Genomic DNA, 17,411 nt, shown 5'->3' with positions numbered 1-17,411 from the left:
GTACACTCCAATATAAAATAAAAGTTTTTTTTTTTAAAAAAAAAACAGCTATGTATACAGAATAACAACAACAAAAAAAATAAAGTCTATTTTGTCTGATACGGAAAAAAAAAAAGAAAGTTAGATAACAGAGTAAGACGTCATGGGGACAGGGACTCGGACGGAGAGCCCCAGAGCCGCGGGGATGTCAGGAGCACAGGCTCCACCAAACTGCTGTCCAGGGGCCACAGGACCCAGGGCCACTGTCCTGCAGAGCTGGTGACGAGGGTGAACATATGGCTCTCTGCCGAATCCTTCCCTCTAGCCTGGACACCTGCGATCCATCATAATGAGGATGGACACGGAACTCAGGGCACGAAGAAGCTGTGCTCAAGCCTCTTCCAAGAGGCTGGCCATTGCCTTTCTAAGAACGACCCTCACTTCTGCGGGCTGGCTGTCTTCTCCAGGCTTGGTATTTAGGGTAACAATTGGTCAAGACTGAGAAGCGACCTACAATGTGTTTTTCTCTTCTTGAGTCTCCAGAAGCAGGACAGAAATGCACTACCACCACCACCTTGGATTCTCTGTCTGTTTCAACCACCAGATTTTGTCACTTTGAGGAGATCAAACGCTACTTTCTTTTTTAATCATGTCAACATCGTTCAAGCACTGCTATATCCTTTTACAAAATATAAGAGCAACAGATTGTCAAAGTAGAATATCTGGAAATAAAGCATCACCTATCGTTCCACCACTTGCGAATAAATCCATAAATGCTTTGATATAGCATTTTCATCCTCTTAATCTTTTTTCTTTACATAGTTAGGTGTAAACTTTATCATTACTTTCACAGCTAAAATTACAGTTTTGCTCATGACATAGGCTTTGCCCCATTTTACTTAATAGTTACTGAATAAATGATTTTTAGTTGCTTACGACATCCCACTTTAAAGGTACATGATTTTACCAGTCTCCTACCGTCAGGCATCTGAGTTGTTTCTATTTTTTCACTATTATAACCATTTCTATGGCGTACATTCTTGATATAAATATTCACCAAGAATAAGTTTTCAGAAATGAAAATACTGGGAAAAGGTATGCACGTTTTAGAGGCTCTTGATACAAACCGCCTTACAGAATGGTTGTACCCACAGATATTCACATTACTAGGTATAAATGTTCATTTCACCTCACCGTCACCAATGCCATGTATTGCCATTTTTTTAATTATGGCAATTTAATATTCAACTTTTGTTTTCATTTTTAACTGTTTTTCACTTTTTAATGTGTATTTCAGGCACCCGTGTCTCTTCTTCTGTGATCTGTACATATCTTTAGCGCATTTATCTTTCATAGTATTTGTCTGGACTTAAGTTTAAGCAAGAACTTATATGAGGCTCATTGTACCTTTAGCCAAACAAAGCAGGGTCTGTTTAGATTTCACCCTTAGCATTTGATGTGTGCCTCTCTGTTATCCAATAATCTGCAAAGGACATGACTGATTCTGAATAAATCTGGTACATAACTGAAGGGTACTAAGACATACTTTTATATCCATACACTTGACGTGAGGCCACACAGTCTGCTATTTTTCATGAATTCCAGTGCAATTTAGTTTGTGGCTAGAGGTTACTGAGATTAATGATTTCATTAAACATGTAGAGAAGGCCAAAGTATACTCCGTACTATTAATAAACTCTACTTATTGACCATCAACATATTCATAATTTGAGGTTCAGCCATGAACTTGAAAATAATAACATGTTTAAACTACAGCCTTTTAGGAACATTGGTAACTAGTGAGAATCCCTAAGAAAATGTCCAGAAATTTAGAGGATTTTAGTAACATAATATTATCTACGTGAGAACTGTGAAGGCTCCTTTCAGAGAAGCACACAGTCCTCACCCTGAGATCAGCCAACATACCCCTGGGCTCTGCCTGACACGCAGTAGACATTCAGTAAGTGTTTGTTGAATAAATAACTGTCCCAGGGTGCGAGCTCACTGCTCCTGACCTGACTCAGATCGCATCTCCTGCCTGTTCCCTGTGTCCAGCTGAACCCCAGGCCTTTATCCCTGTTGAGCCCCTTGAACTCTGCACCTTCTCCCTGCTTGGGCCTCCTTGCCAACTGGTGCCAAACCTTGCCTGCATCGGGCCTGACACCCCAGTTGGACCAGGCTTTGCCCTAAAGGCTTTTGTCCCCTTCAACACCAGCTGGAGGCCCAGCTGTGGTTTGGTCTCACAGCGGGTCCACCCTGCAGCCCAGCTCCCAGGCCTCTGCTGATGGCCACTGACCAGCGATGGCACACACGCTTTTGGTTCTTATGCTTGAATGTTTGGCCTCAGACTAATGACAGCGTGTTTGGACGATGATTCCCAAACTGGAAATTCGTTTTTAAGGCAGTCAGTTGACTATGGTCAGAAACACGTAAACAGAGATTTTTCGTATTTCTGTCTGTTGAATTAAACTTATAGTAAAAATAAGATGTGGGTCTTCCTTTTTTCAGCCTCTGTTCTACTTCCCCGCCCAGTGTCTGCCCATAATAGTGTCTCATATAAGAAGGACATGATTTAGCACTTACATATGGGGGAAGGAGGTTTGACATCAATAAATACCACTGCTGCCTTAAATTCCCTTTTGAAAAAGCCATGATGTAAGTACATATGCTCCTGGTAGCTTGTTCATTACACACTCCGGAGAAATGCCTATGGAAGAGCCCAGGATTCTATGGTTGGACCCAAGGAGTTACCACCTCCCAACATACTCAGCTCCACAGCCCCCCACCCCCACCCCCTGCCCTGCCTTCCTGTCCCACGGCTGCAGCCTCGGTACAGGAGCCGTCACCACCTCAACTGTTTATAATGCCTTGTCATTAGTCTCCCAGCCTTCTCGTTCTTTTAAGGACAGAGATTATGTCATATTTATTTTTATTTATTTATAAGTAGCTTTATTGAGATATAATTCACCTACCAAACAATTCACCACTTCAACCACACAAGTCACTGTTTTTACTATAGTCACAGAGTTGTGTGACCACTACCTCAATCTAATTTTAGAGCATTTCATCTCCCTGAAAGGAAACCTGTACCTATTAGTGGTCACTGCTCATCCCCACCTACCCAGCCACCCACCTACCTGGAGTCCTAGGCCACCAAAAATCTACTTCCTGTCTCTACCCATTAGGTGGTTCTGGACATTTCATGTAAGCGAATTATACAATATGTGGTCTTTTGTATTTGAATTCTTTCACTCAGCATCATGTTTTCAAGGGACATCTGTGCTGTAGCGTGTATCAGTACTTCATTTCTTTCTACGGCAAATACTTTTGTATGGATAAGTCACGTTTTGTTTATCAGTCCATCCACAGGGGGACATCTGGGTTGTTTCCACCATCTGGCTATCCTGAACACGTTTTTGTGTGAATGTACACTCTCCTCTCTCTTGGGTTCATACTTAGGAGTAGAACTGCTGGGTCATGCAGTAACTCTACATTTCCCATGTTGAGGAACTTCCAAATTATTTCCCAAACCTGCCTTGACTCCCAGCCCACTCCAATATCCCCTCTACCCTGCTGTCATAGTGACCCAGCTGGAAAGCCAATCTAACCACTATTAAAAATGGTCAACAGTGCCTATGGCCTGCAGGCTAAACTAGAAACTCTAAAATGCATATAAACCCTTGATGATGTTGGTCCTAATCCTTCAGGGTCCTCATCTTGCCACACCTCCTCCCACCCAGACCAACATCCTCCTACTTAATACTCCAGCATCCTCTGACTGCCTGCAGATCCTCGACTGCCCCAAGCTTTCACCCGCCTCTGGGTTCTGCCCATGTCACTCCCCCTGCCTGGAGCACTCCCCCGCCCCAGAGCACACGCCCTTGACCTGAGACAACTCGAATCGTCTTTCAAAAGTCTTTTCCGTGATGCCCTTTCTGACCCCGCCACCTACAGCCAATCTCTCCCCCCTGTACAACTTGTTTAAGGTGTGACTCTGCCGTCACACCTGTGAGGGGCAGGGACCTGGCGTGTGACTGTGTCCACCCCTAGCATGGACGATGCCGGCACAGAGGGCACGGCCAATGGATGAACAGACTGAACACCCAAGTCTTTCAAAACCTCAAAGCATAACTCTCCCGTTACCCATCTATTCCTACATTTAAGAAGCTATGACGCTTCAGGTCACGCCTAACATAATCACTTCCTCCTGGAACTTCACTTCCTCTCGGCTCTGTCCTCTACCTTCAGCATCCTCCCTACAAGAACCTGCACGTGACGAAACCTCACAAAATCGTGTTTTCCAGACCAACTGATAAACCAATGGAACCTCCAAGGATAGAAAAGTCTATTCCTTCCCTTCATCTACGTCCACAGCAAAGACGGGGGGCTGAGGGCAGAAGGAGAGCTGGGCAGGACGCAGGCCAGCGCTTCCAAGATGGAGCCACGCCCCTTGGAGTTTTCTCTTCCCCCACCTCAGCTCCTATGAGTCCTACAATGAGAATAAAGTCATCGGGGCAAAGGCTCAGCGGCCCTTCCAGCTCATCTCCCTGCGGATGCCGACTTCTGATCAGCAGCCTGGGTGAGAACAGATGGAGAGAGAGGAGAGGCGGTTCACAGACCCTGGTGACCACTTACAACTCTAAGTAAAATATAAAAGAGAAGCTCATCACTGTCACCCATATGCTCCCTTTCCCTGGGTGAGTCGGATGGGGTCTGACTTGTAGTGCAGGAAGTGCTGGCTGATGCTGACAGAAACATTTACAGTGCAAAGGAAATGGCGGGGGGGGGGGGATCCCCTATCTACAAGTGGGCTGCGTTCTAGAGTGCACGTGTAAATCGCTCCGAAGGCACAGGAACGCTAGGATCTGTGGTGGTGACGTCCTCGGGCCAGCCACAGGGCCCTGATCCACCACGCGCCTGCGGAGATGCACCCAGTGCTGTGAACCAGCCCGAGTCCACGGCCGTGAGGTCCAGTCCCAGTTACGGCTCCCCAAGTCAGCACGACAGACATCGGATGGGACAGGGGACCATCTCTCCCTCCCCAACAAGACCGGGGACAAGGGACACTGGCTGCAGGGAAGGAAGGAAGGACCCAGGTGACAGCCAGGGACAGAGCCCCAGAGGAAGCAGCAGGACAGGACACAGAGGGGAGAGCACAGCCTCCCAACGCTTCCAAGTCTTGGCTTTATTTCCTAAACAACGGTCTGTGTAGAGTGACAAAGAGGTGGGGCGGCAGGTGCCAGCTTCAGCCACCAAAGTGTCCCCAGGCCTGCGGGGACGTGTGGGAGAGGGTGGAATGCAGGAAGAAGGCGAATGTTTGATGTGGGAACAGGACAGCACCTTTCCCCCATTTCCCCTTAACTCCCCCCACCCAGCTAACACAGGACCTATATCAACACCAGCAGGAGGGTGACGGGGATCCCAGGCAGACCAAGGTGAAAGGCAGAAAGGGATGGAAAACAGTAACCCCAAGTTCTGACAACGCAGAAGGCAGGGATGGCTCCACCCGCCAGTTTGGGGAAGTGTGCTTGGAAATGATCGATTGTCACAATACTGTTACTTTTTATGATCGTGTGACATTTGATAGAAGAAATCCAAGTGGCCAACACTGAAACATTAAAACTCAAAGAATAGACATATGGTACCAGATAGGCTTAAGCAACCTGCCATTTCTCTGATTCATGGCCACAGAGGAGAGACCACGGCATTCAAGGTTTCCGCTCAGAGGACCCAGGTGTAGGATGTCCCAAACTTCCCGCTCATGAGCGAAATCAATGTAATTCAGCGCTTTTAAACTGTTGGCTTGAGCATGATGGGTGAAACCATCAACAGATTGTGAGAAGAGGTTACTGATTCATAGAGAAATGGAAGTAGATGAAGTAATCAATAGATCTTAAATTATTATTTTAAAAAGTGGTTTCACACTTCTGCTTTCACTCCAGGGTATGATGAGTTTAAAGACACACTGCTCACAATGAAAAAGAGCCAGACTCCCTTCAAATGCAGGACTTTTCTGAACTTCGGGGAGAGCTGAGGCCACAGAACAAACGGCTGGTCCCAACTCTGAGGAGAGACAGGAGCCTGCAGGGAGGGGAGAGTGGGGAGCGCTGGCCCAGAGGGGCGGAGGACATGGGGCGGAAGAAAGAAGGCTGAGCACAGGCTGGCGGCACAGGGACGCCCTGGGGCTCCAGAGAATGGAGAGGTCTGTACCCCCGCGGCTCTTCCTCCAGAAGCCTCCTCGGGTACTCACAGAAAATCAGAGCCTTAGAAGTGTCCACGAGGTGCAGGCCCGGGGGCGGGGGTCAGCAGCCATGTCGGGGGGCCCTTTCCTCCTGTCCCCCTCTCTGGAACCAAAACCTATTGTTGGGGAAAGTGCAACAAACATTCTCACCCTCAGGAACTGGTGAAAGTTCCCTGCAGCTGGGGAGGGAGGAATAAAAAGCCTTATTCCTGGGGTGGGACAGGAGACACCCCAAGAACCAAAGACCTGGTAGGACTGAGATTTAATCAGAACATCAGAGACAGCTCCACTCCCCACTGCCCTGCAGTAAGCGAACAAGCTTGAATAGCAAGTGACAGCAGAAATGCTGGGAGGGGACAGGACAGGAGCACAAGCAGACCTTCCCCAAGGGGTCACAGGGCTGGACGGAGAGCCCTCAGGCAGAACCACCTCCACCCTAACACAAGGTATGACCGAGGAATTTGGAGCCTGGGATGCACTGAGGGTAACCATAGCAACTACAAACCTCAAGCCCCGCCCACTCCTGCTCCCGTGCATGCATACACACGGCACAGGAAAGGGAAAAGTGTGCCATTTCCAGGCATAGACACTATTTATCTCAGTCTCTACTAGCTACACCAGAGTCAACAAAAGTTATGAGGTTTGGAAAAGACAAGAAAAAAATCCAAGACACAAAGCAATCATCAGAACCGGACTCAGAGATGACACAGATGCTGGAGTCATCTGATAGGGAATTTAAAATAGCTATGATTAATATGTTAAAGGTGGAAAAAGTGGACAACACATGCGATCAGATGGGCAACTTCAGCAGAGAGATGGAAATGATCAGAAATAAATGGAAATGCTAGAAATTAAAAGTGCAGTAATAGGCATAAAGAACGCCTTGATGGGTAGTCTCTCTGCTGAGGAAGAATCAGTTAACTTGAGGTGGGTCAATGGAAGTTACCAAACACAAAGAGAAAAAAAAGTGAAAACAAAAAAGAAACAGAACATCCACTAGCTGTGAGACATTCACACAGGTGGAGTCCAGAATGAGACAAAAGGCACGGGGCAAAGAAGGACTGGCTGAAATACTGGCTCAGAATCTCCCCAAATGAATGACAGACACCAAACCACGCAGCTAAGCAGTCCCGAGAACACCAGGCAGGAGAAACACAAAAACGAAGCAACGCTGAGGCACAACCGAGGAGACAGTGCCGTACCAGCGCTGCTTCCCAGGGCTGCTGCCTGCACACGTGCAGGATGCTGACCGCGGGGAAGCTGGGGAGAGGCAGGCGGGAACCCTGCGCTGTTCCTGCAGCTCTCCTGTAGTTCCAAAATGACTGCAAGATACAGCAATTTTTAGAAGTGGTTTTGGTGTTAGGTACTCTGTTGAGAATGTACTAGTAACACCCAGGGCAGAAAATGAAGATAACTTTCTAAAGACGTCCTCTCCGCTCATCCCCAACCTCTGGCATTTATGTTCTTGAGTTTAGAGTTTAAATCTGATTTGTGATGGGTCCCAGGAACCCAAGTACTCTTTATGGTATTGTTTTGATGGAAAATATCCTCCCACAAACAGCTAATTTACAATGGAAATTGAAGAGCCGAGGTGAGAACTGGGTACCTTGGGTTTTCTGTAAACTTTCTTCCACAAGGTTCGAGCCATCTCTCTTATACACACGGACTGGGCAGGGTGTACTCAGAGACAGGAGCTGAATGGGCCGCGGGTCTGGTGCCCCAGGCCCATGCTGCTCACCCGGCACGGGGAGCGGGAAGCGGAGCCCCCAGGGCCAGCGGGGTCGGGGGGGACCTCGAGGGAGTCAGACTCTGGCCAGGCTAGGCTCCCGAATGGGAAACACCACTGTGAGGGCTTGCAGCCACTGAACAGGGAAAGCACTGTGCACCCATCGCTGCTGCTGGATGTGGTGAGGAAGACGAGCTGAGTCTGATAAACCAAGAGCGACAGAGGGAAAAGGGTCCGCGAGCTCATCGCACGGCCTCGGGAAGATGACAGGGAACTTCTGGATGGAAGAACCCGAAGACTGCAGAGGGGAAAGGCTTACAGGGGGCAGGGCCTTGGGTGCAGAGGATGGCGCACGGGGAGGAGGGTCAGGGCAGGCAGGAGAGCTGGGCACTGGGCGAGGCAGGGAAGGGCAGGAGAAGCAGCGGGAACAGAGCTGGCAGGCAAGCTGGGATCAGAAGGCGGGCGGGGGCCCCCAGGACTGCCGGCATCGTGGGCTTTCATCCAATCCAGAACTCACATAAAGTGCGTATGTTGGAGAAGAAAACAGGACCGTAAACCCCGTCTCTTCCCTTAAGCACAGGACACGCCCGCCACCCGGCTCCCTGACAGCTCCCGACTGGCTCTTCTGCACTCCATCTTCTCTCCTGACTCGTCAGCTCCCACCCCTCTTCCACACTGCTATAGGAGTCTCAGAAGAAACGCACCCCGATCAGTTCAAGTAAAGCGTTTCATGCTGAAGGCGCCCAGCCCCGCATGACCCCCTCCCCTTAATTGAATGATGCGGCCCCTCCCGTGCCGCTGTCTGCCCGTCTCCCCCAGGAGCTCATGAATTTCCTTCTCTTCCTTTAAAAACTTCTTCCCAAGAACATTTATACAGCTCACCCGGGTGGGGCCTCTCCCAACCGTCTGCACCCCTTGGACGTGCTTTTAGGTTTCCCCCATACCATCCGGGACCAGAGAAGCGTGTGGACAGGTCAGAGACCCTCGGAGGTCCGAGGTGGCATGGCCAGGAGCTACGATCTGAAGGTCTGGCATCTGGGCCCATCACTTGCCACCTGAGTGGCCTGGAGGCTGTTACTTAACCTCCGAGTTCCAGACTCACACTGACAAAACAGAGGTAAAATGAATCCAGGGTGCTGGTGGAAGAGGGGATGAGATGAACCAGTGCTGGTGAGATGTCAGGACAGGGCCTGGTGTGCAGACACAAGACCAGCTACGATAAACCACGGGGTCCCCATCTCCGACCACGGGACCTCCGAGATGCCACCGCTGCTTGAGCACCTGAGAACCACAGCAAGTGTGAGGAGGCGGCGGTGGGCTGAGCGGGACTCAGGAGTTGAGCTCACTACCCACCGCCCCCCAAATGAGGGACCGTCTGACTACAGATCCAGGCGGCCCTGTGAGCTAAAGCCCTTGGCCCAGGCCTCAGGGTCCTCGTGTCCAACATCCCCAGTGACTCTTGGGTCCCGCCTGCTGGCTGCGCTGATCTCCCCCTAACCCCACCCCGGTCCTATTCCCCGGTCAGTCGGCTTTCTGGCCCCCGCCCTCTGCTGCCATCTGTTCCCCTCTCGTTCGCCCCTCCCCATAACCCCGTCTCCCCTTCGAGGCTGGCTCAGGTCCCACCTGCTCTGAGGTCTCTCCCGAGCCCCAGGGGCCTTCAGGCACCGATTCTGACACTCGGACCAACGGCCACTTTCCACCACTGAACCTCAGTCACTGAGAGCTTTGTCTCCCCATGTGGGGAACCGGGTCCTTCAGGCCAGAGACCTGGCTTCATCCTCCTTCCCCCGCCCCTCAGGCCACTGGGGACGTTCTGCCTGCAGAGCAGGTGTCCCGTCCACGCACGTCGATTAAGCCTGGGCACCGGGCCTCATCCACGACCCCGCACAGGACAAACTCGGGGTCTGGCTAAAAAACTATGGCTCCTTTCCGCAAACACCAGCTCCTCCCCAACGTGGCTGACAGACTGGGCCCGCTGGGCTGCACCCCTTGCCTGCCGTCTCCCCGCCGCACCTCCCACGGAGCCCGAGGCCCGGGTCCAGGCCTCCGCCCATCGCGCCTCTGCTCAGCACTCCCGCTAACGCAGCCACGTTCCTCCGTCCTGGACGTTCCCACAGCATCCCCAGCTCCCTCTTACAGCACATCCCTAGTAGGAAACGCGAGGCAGGAAGAACAGTGACACCTCAATTTAAGAAAAATCCCCTGGGAACAAAAGTGCTTCAAATGAGTCCAATAAAAAATTCTAACAACAAGGTTATCGTAAAACAAAGTTAAGACTTGTCGGTTTCTGCAGTCTTGCTAGAAAGTACTCCACACGCACAGGATGGGTGTCAAACCAGGGTCGCGCCTGTCCCGGTCTGCCGCGGGTCCACAGAGCTGGCCTCAGCGATGCTGTCAGGCTGCACAGTGTCCTAGTTCCGTCTCCCTGCCTCACCCTCCCTCCTGGCCTCTCTATTCAGCGGTAGGACTGGCTGCCCAGTTTGCAGGGACCAGAGCAAAATGGAAAGGTAGGGCCCCTTGTTCACAACTTACTGAGAATTTCAAAATATTCTGAGACAGCAGAGCACCTCCCCTGGCAGGAGGCTCAGCCACTCCCCAGAAGGGGGGCTAGGGTCCCGCCCCTGCAGAAGGGCAAGGCCGCTACCCTCCTTCTCGCCAGCCCCCCAGGAAGAATCCCTCCATAGTGTAGCCTCAAAACATTTATTGGCATTTAAGCCTCTTATCTCTGATTTCAGAATAAAAAGCATTTCTCCCTCTTTAGGCATGTAAAGCATCAGCAAACACACGAGGAGACCTCAGGGAGGAAGCAGACAGAAGGAACGGGCTGCAGTGACAGAGGAAACTGACACCACGCAGGCCCTGTGGGAACTGGACAGTAAACACGCATGGTCCTTCCGTGCACGTGACGAGAGGGCGGGTGGGAAGGGCTGTCCTGGGTTCTACGGCCTTCGCCTCCCTGGAGATGCTGGCTGAGAACTGGGGCCCCGCTCAGGACCTGAAGCCCTATGTCCTGCCCACAGCAACCTCCCTGCACCACTGCTCTCTTCCCTCCACACCCCGTCCACTGCGCGGAATACCTGTTCTCCCTTATTTCTGCACCAAGATCCCCAGGCGCCCCCAAATGCCCGGCAATGCACCTGAACGCCTGCCTTACCTTTCCTCCCCAAGTCACAAAGGAGCATCTCCCTGAAATGCACGCCGAGCATCACGGTCCCGAGCACCCGGGTCTCCAAGCACCTGCCCTGGGGCTGGACTCAGCTTGTCTAGAAAAGCTTAGCAACATGGTCACCGGGCATCCTTGGAGGTTATGCGGAGGCACCAACAATGGACATACAAATCTCCAGGCCCTCACACGGTGCCTCAGCCACCCAGGAAGCACACGGTCTTGGCTGTGAAGCCCAGGAGGTGGGAGCTTACTGGGCAGGCGGCGGTCACTAAGGCTTTAGAGCTATTCCCGTATTCCCTTGTTTTAAGACGCGTCTCAGGGTGCCTTCAAAACCTTCAGTTTCTTGTGGCTGGTGGCTTGACTCCATCTCACCGTCAAATCAAGTCTTTTGGCGTCTGAGACACTCTTGCCACCACTAACCCTGCGAAAGCTGAAGGAGGGGAGCTGCCCAGGCCGGTACAGAACCTCCCCATGGAGACAGCAGACACAGCACCTCACACAGGACTCACGGTGTTGGGGGTTTGGGTTGTAAAAGGGGAATAATTCGGGAGGCTAAACTTTTATGAAATGATGTCGAATGTAGGCCCCGGAGCTCTATTTAAATGTACCATCAAAGCCCCAAATTGTGCCACTCAGACTTAAACAGGAGCCTGTGTATCCCACACAGGAGTCATGAACCACAAACACAAAGAGAGCTTTTCTGTTCACTTGAGGAGATGAACAGTTAGGTTTCCGAAAGCACAGGATCTGATCATGCTTTTCTACTTTATCTTCTTTTCCCAGACTGTTGTACAAAAAATTCATGTTATTATGTGAGAATCCAATGCAAGAATCAGTGCCAGTGAAACATCTGGTGAAGGGAAGCTGGGGCAAATGTTGTTCCCTCTATGTTTCAGAGATAGATAATAATTCAATCAACATAGATAATAAATTAGATGGCCATCAATAGGCATTCGCCCTCCGCAGGCTTCACAGAACTGTAGGAAGTGGCCATGGTCAGAGCAGACCTTACAGATCATCTGTCTGAATCCCTTCTTCCACAGAGCAGAATCCCAAGGGGTGGGGCATATCCTGTCACCCAGCAGAGTGGGGGCAGGACACCCCTCAGGGACGGTTCCTCGGCAAAGCCAAGAAGAAAGCCAAAGCAGTGCTTCGTATTTTGCAGAAGGTTGGGCCGGGTGGGCCTTGGGGGACATGAAAGTCAACTTCTCCCCAGCCACCAGGAGGTGAGGGGTCTGGGTCAGAGCCACACAGCCTCTGCTGTGTCATCACGTCTCCTGCCCCACGGTTGGCTTTAAGTCTACTCAACTGTTATCATCCAGAAGCATCCCACAGGGTTTTATTATTATTCGTTTAAATACAAAGAACCCCCATCCTTATCACACTAGTTCAGGGTTCAGTGAATCCGTGGCCCTCGTGTAGAGCTCTCTGAGGGTGTGGAACCCAGGTTTGCCCATGGACTTCCACTCAACTGCCCCAACGTTTAGACTACTGACACCCAAACACAAAATGGTCTCTCCAAGGTTATGTTTAAAAACCCAAATACGTTATGTTAAAGATACACTTCATCCTTACAGGGTCCCATTGCTTGTTCTCACGCGTTATAAAACACAGATTACAAATCAGACCCTTCCGTTCCCTTCGTTCGCCTCAACTAGGTGTAGGTCAAAGAACCGTGAGCCAGGACTGCAAAGGTCTTCAAATGTAATTCAGTCCAACCACGTCTCTGATGCTGGAGTCATGAATTATCACCTCCTGGCCATCCAGCTGATGACAGAATCCTTGCAGTGACGGGAACCCCACTTTGCTCCGAAACATCACTGTTTGACAGTTACTCCTTTTGCTGAATTTAACTCTGCCTTCCTGCAGCTCCCTGACTAGTGAAGTCTTTCATGATGCCCCAATTCCTGGGAATATAAAAGATCCCCTCCACCATCTTTTGTGATAAGAATGAAAAAGTGAGATCAACTATGTATGACAGTCAAATATATAGAAACATATTTAAAGTGTTTGCGTCTATTTACTCATCATATGAAAATAGCTGATAAGACTTTCCCCAAACTTGGAAGGTGTGTGTGGACTGATCTGCCTTCACACACAGGCTGTGTTAAGCCCCATGGGGCAGCATGACAAGAGGGTTTCGGACAGAAAGTCAGACATACCACAGAGCACCTCAGCTCAGGGACAAGAGGCCCGAGTCACCGAGAACCACAGGCCTTGCACTTTAGATCCTGTACACAGAAAAGCGGACGGGGATTTCAAACATGAATGCAGATTAAAAATCACTGATTTGTAATCAAGTTCTTTTGAAAGTGCTTTGCGCGAGGGCAGCTCTGGCAGCGTACTCCACAACCAGGGTTTCCTTTTTAAGGATGTTTAATGGTTTTCCCTGGGGGTCAGCTAGGCAAGTAATAGTTGTGGAAATGTTTCATAAACTCTAAAGCACTATAAAATGGGATGCTACACCCTCACGATACTTTAAACACTTACTGAGTGCTTACCTTGTGTTTATACTTGCTAGATCCCTAGTGCACTAGGCACTTTTAATAGCTCATATAAATCAGTAAAATCCTGACGTCGGTGAACGAAAACCTGTCACTTGCCATCCGCCTCTACAAGGATGAGGTCAATAGCCACGGCAGCCGCTGACCTTCAACTCACCCTGAAAGGAGTTCAGGGTGGAGATCAGGAACGAGGCCCTCTGTGCTCTGGGAAACACTGGCAGAACAGGCCTTCAGATAGAGGTTTTCAGGAGATTTTATGAGCCCAATTCTTGCGTCTTCTCTTATCTAGAAAAGCACTAAAATCATGAATGGTGACATGTGCTCCTCGTGAATGGCAGCCACCTTCTGCCAGAACGTGTGCTTCACTGCACGGACCCCCTTCACCAAAGTCACACATATGCTGACCCCCACCCCACCTCTTCGGATCAGTTCCTCAGAGCTGTCTGAGATGCTGTCCTGGGCTACCGTCCTCATTTTGTCCCCAAATAAAATTTAACTCACTACTCTCACATTGTACTTTTTTTTTTCTCAGTCGACAGACCAAAAGCTTGATCTTGCAAAAGATTTCTTTACCTAGTCTAGGTATATGAAAAATGATAATATACCAAAATTGCATTAATTTACAGTTCACATGTAAAGGGGAAAAAACTGTAAGACAGAAAAGCGTTCACAGAGAACAGGCATAAATAGCAGAGGGAGGGTTTCTGGTATGACTAAAGAGGGTTTGTCTTCCTACAGGCTGATGAGACGGTCGTTACAGAACCCAAGTAGGGAGCAGGGTAAGGTGGACAAGCCATGTGTCTGGGAAGTATCTCCTTTCCGGAAACAGGAGGAAGAGCTGGATGCCCTCGAAGGCAGTTCCTCTTCCAAATTATTAGTTGATTTTTGAATCAGTAACAACGGAAAAATTGGCAAGAAGAGTCTTCCAAGAAACTCCAAGACGAGGCTGCTTTCTTCTAAAATTGACACAAACACAATTAACACTAGGTTGTTCTGTGCCCATGAAGAAAGGTGAGGCATTCACTCTCCTAGTTTCCAGGTACTCTGCCCACCTCTACAATATGACCTAGTGGTTAAGGACGTGGATGCTGGAATCAGACTTCTGGGTTCAAATCCCAGCTCTGTCACTTGCTAACAGAGCCCCCTTAGGTGATTTACTTAATTAATCTGAGCCTCCATTCCCTCACCCCGCAAAAGGGGTCACTGCAAGTGTAAAGCTCCCAGAACAGAGCTGGGCGGACCTAAGTGCTACAAGTACATGTTCGCGACTACTGTCCTGGCCGGGGCCTGATGACAGGGTCCGGTCTCTAGACGTGCCTGGGAGAAGGCATAAAACAAAAACTGCCTATCACACTCTATTTGGGATTCAATATTTCATGTTTATATTTTGTTTTCTTTCTTTTTTATTGAGAGCAGGAAGTTCCACCTTCTGCCAAGAAACAATGAACCTGTCCACTCAGTTACTGCAGTTTCCACGAGGAAGTGAGTGGAAGCAGATATTTCTGAAAAATACAAAAAGCCAAGCCTTGCCTTCAGTTGCTCATTCAGAGCTGCCTATGCGTCATCCCCAAAGCCACCGCCAGCCTCTGCAGCCGGGCTCTGCCCGGGCCCAGACCCGGGTGCCCCTCCGACCACCTTCCACCCCCTTCGCAAGCGGGCCAACCTTCGATGAAGTCCGAGGCCGTGTAAGGACGCTGGTCGGGGCTGCTCTCGGCCGGGCTGTTCAGGGCCTCCACGGCCAGCTGGATGACCTCCACCAGCTCATCCCGCTTGTCCTTGCGCACGGGCTTCTCCTCGGGGTGGCGGGTCAGGCCCGTCTCCAGCTGGTACACTTTGTGCAGGGTGAAGCTGTCAAAGGGCACAGCGGCATACTCGGTGGCCTGCTTGACGCCGGTGTGCACCTCCGCCCTGTCCACCTGGGAGCGCAGGAAGGCCAGCAGGTCGGCCTGGGCCCTCCCGGGGGCGCCCGCGGGGTCCCCCGTCAGGCGCTGTGCGGTCCTGAGCTGCTCGCTCCTCTCCCGCAGCTCCTCCTGGAGCTGTGTGATCTGCCTCTGGAGGCTGCTGATGTAGTCGCGGTGACGTTCTTCCCACTCCTGCATTGCCGCCTGGTACCCGTCCTTCCCCGTGGGGCCGTTGGCCCGGGGCAGCCCCAGCTGCTCCTCGTCGCCCCTTGGCGTGCAGGCCAGCATGTAGAGGACAGAGACGACGCAGCAGAGGAGCACAAGCAAGACCACAACCCGGGAGACCCAGGTGAGCAGCCCCCGGCGCACCATCCTCGCTCAGGGATCAGCCACGCGTCCAGCAGCCACGGCGTTCATCCCAGACCACCCGGCCCGCGAGGGGCGTCCCTGGACTAGACCACAGGGAGCACACGTCCGGGGGTCCCCGAGCTGCTCTCATCCATTTCGGTCTACACAGCGTCTTGTTCCTGGGAGTCCACCACCAAGGGCAGCAGGTTCCTGACTTCTAAAGGATGAACTTCTAGGCAGAGGCAACGAGTCAGGGGAACCGTCCAAGTTGTCACGCTCATTCCCATCATAGCCTTCCACAGGGAACCTGGGGAGACCAATGACAATAACACTTAGGACAATAACCCCCTTGTGTTCACCACGGCAATCAATAATCAATATTCAATGGAGTTTACGGAAAATGCTTACAACAGGTGATTAAATATTGTTCAGTGTTTCTAAATCAGAATGCAAATATGCATCTGCAGAGTAGCGTACACAAAGAACAAAGGATGCGGAAAAAAGATTGGAAGAAAACATGGCAAAATGTGAATTCTCTCTGGGTGGAAGGATTAATGGTGATTTTTCTGCGTCTCTGTAATTTTCTCTATCTTGCAAATTGTCCACAATGGCACATGTTATTTTCATGGTTAAAAGGAAAAAGCAAAACTTGAATGACAATGAAATTGCAGAACAGGACCTTCCCAGCACCCGAGGATGCAGACAGTGAGCATCCCGGGCTCCTGAGGCCACCCAACCAGGGTAGGCCTGCAAGCTGGCTCAGGGTGGTCCTCATGCTTTCTGATGAGGAAGTGAAGAAGCACCTGGAGGCCCAAATATGCAAATGCTAAGTGCGAATGATAACACTCAGAATGCATCCGGACAGTTCTTCCAGGACAGGGGATGATGAGTTTACCACAGAAAGGGATGGAGCTGGGAGAAGTAGACCAGAAATACTGCTTTGTCAGGACTCAAACCCAGGACGCCTCTGCTCAACCTCTGGGAGCAATTTCGTGTCCTGGCGGCTCATCAGAAACACCCAGCCAGACCACAGCGCCTTTCATCCAACTCCACCGCCCCCCCCCCAAACAAATGAGGAGCCACCTGGCTCTCACCCGCGGTCCCCTTCCCCCGGGAAGCCCCTCCCTCCTCCACCCGGCACTCCTTCCTCAGTGCCCTCCCTTCCTTAATCCCCTTTCCTCAGCTCCCCTGCCCATCTGAGCCAAAAAAAAGAATGATAAATGGATCAAATAAGATTTCTTGTTGTAGGGAGATTTTAATAAAACTTTCCTAGATGCATCTTTTTATATCACTTCTCTGAAACAACCTCCCTGAGGGTACTGTGTCCTGGCCATTTTATAAAAATTCAACATTAAAAAAATCCCCATGAAAACTAAATTACCTTTTTTTTTAAGGTTTTTTGTTTGTTTGGGGTTTTTTTTTGGCTGTGCCTTGCAGCTTGTGGGATCTTAGTTCGCTGACCAGGGGTTGAACCCAGGCCTCGGAAGTGACAGCACAGAGTCCTTACCACTGGACCACCAGGGAATTCCCTAAATTACTTTTTACA

At 50.5% G+C, this 17,411-nt stretch overlaps 1 protein-coding gene across 1 annotated transcript in view; it reads right to left on the bottom strand.

Moving 5' to 3' along the window:
* The window catches only part of CSGALNACT1 (chondroitin sulfate N-acetylgalactosaminyltransferase 1), a gene marked incomplete at both ends in the record, with an annotated part of 82,649 nt that extends 66,760 nt beyond the window's left edge, over positions 1-15,889 (bottom strand). The window contains one exon of the mRNA XM_082863739.1: positions 15,280-15,889. Coding sequence (XP_082719865.1) covers positions 15,280-15,889 — 610 coding nt within the window. The remainder of the gene's footprint in view (positions 1-15,279) is intronic.
* Positions 15,890-17,411: the final 1,522 nt, after the last annotated feature.

The sequence above is a fragment of the Leucopleurus acutus genome (assembly GCF_964270905.1).
Source record: "Leucopleurus acutus genome assembly, chromosome: 21".
In the NCBI taxonomy this organism is placed as follows: Eukaryota; Metazoa; Chordata; class Mammalia; order Artiodactyla; family Delphinidae; genus Leucopleurus; species Leucopleurus acutus.
This window is presented reverse-complemented; position numbering and strand designations above follow the sequence as displayed.